The following is a 5940-nucleotide window of genomic DNA, read 5'->3' as shown; positions in this document are numbered from 1 at the left end:
CAAAGGACTACGTCAGTGGTTTTGGGGATATTGGTTGACTGGTTGATTGGTTGAGTGGTTGAATGACTGGTTGATTGGTTGACTGATTGAATGACTGGTTGATTGGTTGACTGATTGGTTGACTGATTGATTGGTAGAGTGATTGGATGACTGGTTGATTGGTTGACTGATTGAATGACTGGTTGATTGGTTGACTGATTGGTTGACTGATTGATTGGTAGAGTGATTGGATGACTGGTTGATTGGTTGACTAATTGGATGACTGGTTGATTGGTTGACTGATTGAATGACTGGTTGATTGGTAGAGTGATTGGATGACTGGTTGATTGGTTGACTGATTGGATGACTGGTTGATTGGTTGACTGATTGAATGACTGGTTGATTGGTAGAGTGATTGGATGACTGGTTGATTGGTTGACTGATTGGATGACTGGTTGATTGGTTGACTGATTGAATGACTGGTTGATTGGTTGACTGATTGAATGACTGGTTGATCGGTTGAGTGATTGGATGACTGGTTGATTGGTTGACTGATTGAATGACTGGTTGATTGGTTGACTGATTGAATGACTGGTTGATCGGTTGAGTGATTGGATGACTGGTTGATTGGTTGGCTGATTGGATGACTGGTTGATTGGTTGAGTGATTGGATGACTGGTTGATTGGTTGAGTGATTGGATGACTGATTGATTGGTTGACTAATTGGATGACTGGTTGATTGGTTGACTGATTGAATGACTGGTTGATTGGTTGACTGATTGAATGACTGGTTGATTGGTTGAGTGATTGGATGACTGATTGATTGGTTGACTGATTGAATGACTGGTTGATTGGTTGACTGATTGGTCCTTCCAAGACTGATTTCAGTGCGTTCTACCAGGTTTCAGAACCAGTTTCATTCCACCAAGCCCGGCACCAGCGTGTGATGTGTGTTTCTCTGTCTGACAGAGCTGCTGCTGAATGCTGAGGAGCTGAAGGCTCTGTATGAGTTTGAGGAGCAGTGTGTGGAGGAGTATTTCAGAGAGAAGGAGGACGAGGAGCAGTCATCTAGCAACGAACGCATCAGGGTCACATCTGAGAGGTCTGAGACCGGACAGCTATGGTCTTCCCTCTTTGGGGGGGGGGGGGGGACTACTTACATTTAAGTTAGCCTTGTAGAACCGTCTCAGTATTCACTACAGTTATTCATAGTTAGCAGTAAATCCCCCACAATACATTTGGTGTAATCGGCAGGGTGAGTTAAACAAATCCAATGAAAGAGTTCTGGCATTGTTGACTCTCTCTCTCTCCTCTCAGGGTGGAGAACATGGCGATGCGTCTGGAGGAGGTGAACGAGAGGGAGCACTCCATGAAGGCTTCCCTGCAGACGGTGGACCTTCGGCTGGGTCAGCTGGAGGAGATCTCTGGACGTATGATGAATGCCCTGGAGAAGCTGGCCGGGGTGGACCACAACGACCTGGTCAGGACCCACTCTGGGGTCTCCTCAGTCTGCGACCCGTCCTCGCTGCTCCGCCACAGCTCCATCAACAGGTTAAATAACTTCTTTAATGACTCCAGATGAGAAAGACTGAATGGTCGGCTCATTCATGTACAGTACAGTAGTCTAGTGTTTATGGACGATGTGAGGATGATATGTACTGATTATATATCTGTCTGTGTGTCTGTGTGTCTGTCCATCAGCTCTGACGGCTACAGTCTATACCGGTACCACCTGGAGATGGGAGATGACACCCGCTCCGAGGCTGGGGACATCAAGAGCCCTGAGAGGAAAGGGAGCCAGAGGAAAGGGAGCATGAGGAAGATGGTCGAGAGGAAAGGGAGTATGAGAGAAACTCCGACCCTCACCACAGCCTCTGTGAAGGAGTATGGGGCCACGTTAGACGTGGTGGGGCCCAGAGAGAGGAATCATTCCAGCTCCAGTGTCTCTGTCTGCGAAGGTGCGAAGGAAACCCCAGCCCAGAGGCCTGAGGCTCCTACAGAGCCTTCTCCACAGCCCAGCCCTGCAGCCTCGATGGACGCAGCCCTGGAGAAGGCAGGAGTGACCATGGAGAAGATCAAGCTAGAAGCAGCCATCTCATACCCTCTGGAGAGGGGCAGGTCCCTGCAGTACCAGACACCAGAGACCCACAGTGACTGTCTCACCTCCAGGCCCAGATCCAGGAGCACTATGGTGTACAACCCAGCCGATGGGGGAGATGAGGGGGCTACCTGGGCCACAGACGTCAACAACCCCCTCACAGGGGAGCAGGAAACGGTTACCTCCAGATCTCCAACCATGGGTCACTGGGCAGCGCGCTTCGAGTACAAAGTCCACCCCTGCCCGTTCGGCCACATGCCCAAAGTCTCCATGGAGAAGCTAGTCCCCACCACCACCCATACAAAGGACGAGGCAGAGGTCAAAGAGACAACGGCAGACAGGGAACCACAGGAGCCAGGGAAGAGCCAGCCAGAGAGCAACCAAGATGGAGGTGAGGAGAAGCAGGAAGCGGAGGCTAAAGATACTAGTGAAGGCCTTCTGCTTGTGGCAGAGGACAGGATGTATCCATCACTGAGGTCTAAGAGCCTGAACACCAACCCCAGGAAAGTGAAGGCCGGAGGGGACTGGGCGCAGAGAACCAAGTCAGCCAGTAGTGTTAAAGACCTAACAGCTATGTTTGGAGGGACTGGGGAGACAGAGACAGAGGTAGAGACTGACAGACAGTGTTAAAGACCTAACAGCTATGTTAGGAAGGACTGGGGAGACAGAGGTAGAGACTGACAGACAGTGTTAAAGACCTAACAGCTATGTTTGGAGGGGCTGGGGAGACAGAGACAGAGGTAGAGACTGACAGACAGTGTTAAAGACCTAACAGCTATGTTAGGAGGGACTGGGGAGACAGAGGTAGAGACTGACAGACAGTGTTAAAGACCTAACAGCTATGTTAGGAAGGACTGGGGAGACAGAGGTAGAGACTGACAGACAGTGTTAAAGACCTAACAGCTATGTTTGGAGGGACTGGGGAGACAGAGACAGAGGTAGAGACTGACAGACAGTGTTAAAGACCTAACAGCTATGTTTGGAGGGGCTGGGGAGACAGAGACAGAGGTAGAGACTGACAGACAGTGTTAAAGACCTAACAGCTATGTTAGGAGGGACTGGGGAGACAGAGACAGAGGTAGAGACTGACAGACAGTGTTAAAGACCTAACAGCTATGTTAGGAAGGACTGGGGAGACAGAGGTAGAGACTGACAGACAGTGTTAAAGACCTAACAGCTATGTTAGGAGGGGCTGGGGAGACAGAGACAGAGGTAGAGACTGACAGACAGTGTTAAAGACCTAACAGCTATGTTAGGAGGGACTGGGGAGACAGAGACAGAGGTAGAGACTGACAGACAGTGTTAAAGACCTAACAGCTATGTTAGGAAGGACTGGGGAGACAGAGGTAGAGACTGACAGACAGTGTTAAAGACCTAACAGCTATGTTAGGAGGGGCTGGGGAGACAGAGACAGAGGTAGAGACTGACAGACAGTGTTAAAGACCTAACAGCTATGTTAGGAGGGACTGGGGAGACAGAGACAGAGGTAGAGACTGACAGACAGTGTTAAAGACCTAACAGCTATGTTAGGAGGGACTGGGGAGACAGAGACAGAGGTAGAGACTGACAGACAGTGTTAAAGACCTAACAGCTATGTTAGGAAGGACTGGGGAGACAGAGACAGAGGTAGAGACTGACAGACAGTGTTAAAGACCTAACAGCTATGTTTGGAGGGACTGGGGAGACAGAGACAGAGGTAGAGACTGACAGACAGTGTTAAAGACCTAACAGCTATGTTAGGAAGGACTGGGGAGACAGAGACAGAGGTAGAGACTGACAGACAGTATTAAAGACCTAACAGCTATGTTAGGAGGGCCTGGGGAGACAGAGGTAGAGACTGACAGACAGTGTTAAAGACCTAACAGCTATGTTAGGAAGGACTGGGGAGACAGAGGTAGAGACTGACAGACAGTGTTAAAGACCTAACAGCTATGTTAGGAAGGACTGGGGAGACAGAGACAGAGGTAGAGACTGACAGACAGTGTTAAAGACCTAACAGCTATGTTAGGAGGGACTGGGGAGACAGAGACAGAGGTAGAGACTGACAGACAGTGTTAAAGACCTAACAGCTATGTTAGGAGGGACTGGGGAGACAAAGACAGAGGTAGAGACTGACAGACAGTGTTAAAGACCTAACAGCTATGTTAGGAAGGACTGGGGAGACAGAGGTAGAGACTGACAGACAGTGTTAAAGACCTAACAGCTATGTTAGGAGGGGCTGGGGAGACAGAGACAGAGGTAGAGACAGACAGACAGTGTTAAAGACCTAACAGCTATGTTAGGAAGGACTGGGGAGACAGAGACAGAGGTAGAGACTGACAGACAGTGTTAAAGACCTAACAGCTATGTTTGGAGGGGCTGGGGAGACAGAGACAGAGGTAGAGACTGACAGACAGTGTTAAAGACCTAACAGCTATGTTTGGAGGGGCTGGGGAGACAGAGGTAGAGACTGACAGACAGTGTTAAAGACCTAACAGCTATGTTAGGAAGGACTGGGGAGACAGAGGTAGAGACTGACAGACAGTGTTAAAGACCTAACAGCTATGTTAGGAAGGACTGGGGAGACAAAGACAGAGGTAGAGACTGACAGACAGTGTTAAAGACCTAACAGCTATGTTAGGAAGGACTGGGGAGACAGAGACAGAGGTAGAGACTGACAGACCGTGTTAAAGACCTAACAGCTATGTTAGGAGGGACTGGGGAGACAGAGGTAGAGACTGACAGACAGTGTTAAAGACCTAACAGCTATGTTAGGAGGGACTGGGGAGACAGAGACAGAGGTAGAGACTGACAGACAGTGTTAAAGACCTAACAGCTATGTTAGGAAGGACTGGGGAGACAGAGACAGAGGTAGAGACTGACAGACAGTGTTAAAGACCTAACAGCTATGTTTGGAGGGCCTGGGGAGACAGAGGTAGAGACTGACAGACAGTGTTAAAGACCTAACAGCTATGTTAGGAGGGACTGGGGAGACAGAGGTAGAGACTGACAGACAGTGTTAAAGACCTAACAGCTATGTTTCGAGGGACTGGGGAGACAGAGACAGAGGTAGAGACTGACAGACAGTGTTAAAGACCTAACAGCTATGTTAGGAAGGACTGGGGAGACAGAGACAGAGGTAGAGACTGACAGACAGTGTTAAAGACCTAACAGCTATGTTAGGAAGGACTGGGGAGACAGAGACAGAGGTAGAGACTGACAGACAGTGTTAAAGACCTAACAGCTATGTTAGGAAGGACTGGGGAGACAAAGACAGAGGTAGAGACTGACAGACAGTGTTAAAGACCTAACAGCTATGTTAGGAGGGACTGGGGAGACAGAGACAGAGGTAGAGACTGACAGACAGTGTTAAAGACCTAACAGCTATGTTAGGAGGGACTGGGGAGACAGAGACAGAGGTAGAGACTGACAGACAGTGTTAAAGACCTAACAGCTATGTTAGGAAGGACTGGGGAGACAGAGACAGAGGTAGAGACTGACAGACAGTGTTAAAGACCTAACAGCTATGTTAGGAAGGACTGGGGAGACAGAGGTAGAGACTGACAGACAGTGTTAAAGACCTAACAGCTATGTTAGGAAGGACTGGGGAGACAGAGACAGAGGTAGAGACTGACAGACAGTGTTAAAGACCTAACAGCTATGTTAGGAAGGACTGGGGAGACAGAGACAGAGGTAGAGACTGACAGACAGTGTTAAAGACCTAACAGCTATGTTTGGAGGGACTGGGGAGACAGAGACAGAGGTAGAGACTGACAGACAGTGTTAAAGACCTAACAGCTATGTTAGGAGGGACTGGGGAGACAGAGGTAGAGACTGACAGACAGTGTTAAAGACCTAACAGCTATGTTAGGAGGGACTGGGGA

At 49.1% G+C, this 5940-nt stretch overlaps 1 protein-coding gene across 1 annotated transcript in view; it reads left to right on the top strand.

Annotated features, from left to right (window-relative positions):
• LOC106587999 (transient receptor potential cation channel subfamily M member 1) overlaps nt 1–4668 on the top strand; it is a 61060-nt gene extending 56392 nt beyond the window's left edge. Inside the window, exons 25-29 of the mRNA XM_045708531.1 lie at nt 1–11; nt 949–1081; nt 1297–1530; nt 1681–2881; nt 4578–4668. The exon at nt 1–11 is cut by the window's left edge and continues 195 nt beyond it. Coding sequence (XP_045564487.1) covers nt 1–11; nt 949–1081; nt 1297–1530; nt 1681–2707 — 1405 coding nt within the window. The 3' untranslated portion in view covers nt 2708–2881; nt 4578–4668. The remainder of the gene's footprint in view (nt 12–948; nt 1082–1296; nt 1531–1680; nt 2882–4577) is intronic.
• Nucleotides 4669–5940: the final 1272 nt, after the last annotated feature.

This window comes from Salmo salar, chromosome ssa26, assembly GCF_905237065.1.
Source record: "Salmo salar chromosome ssa26, Ssal_v3.1, whole genome shotgun sequence".
NCBI classification, from domain to species: domain Eukaryota; kingdom Metazoa; phylum Chordata; class Actinopteri; order Salmoniformes; family Salmonidae; genus Salmo; species Salmo salar.
Note: the sequence above shows the minus strand (reverse complement) of the source record. Positions and strands in the feature narration are given on the sequence as shown.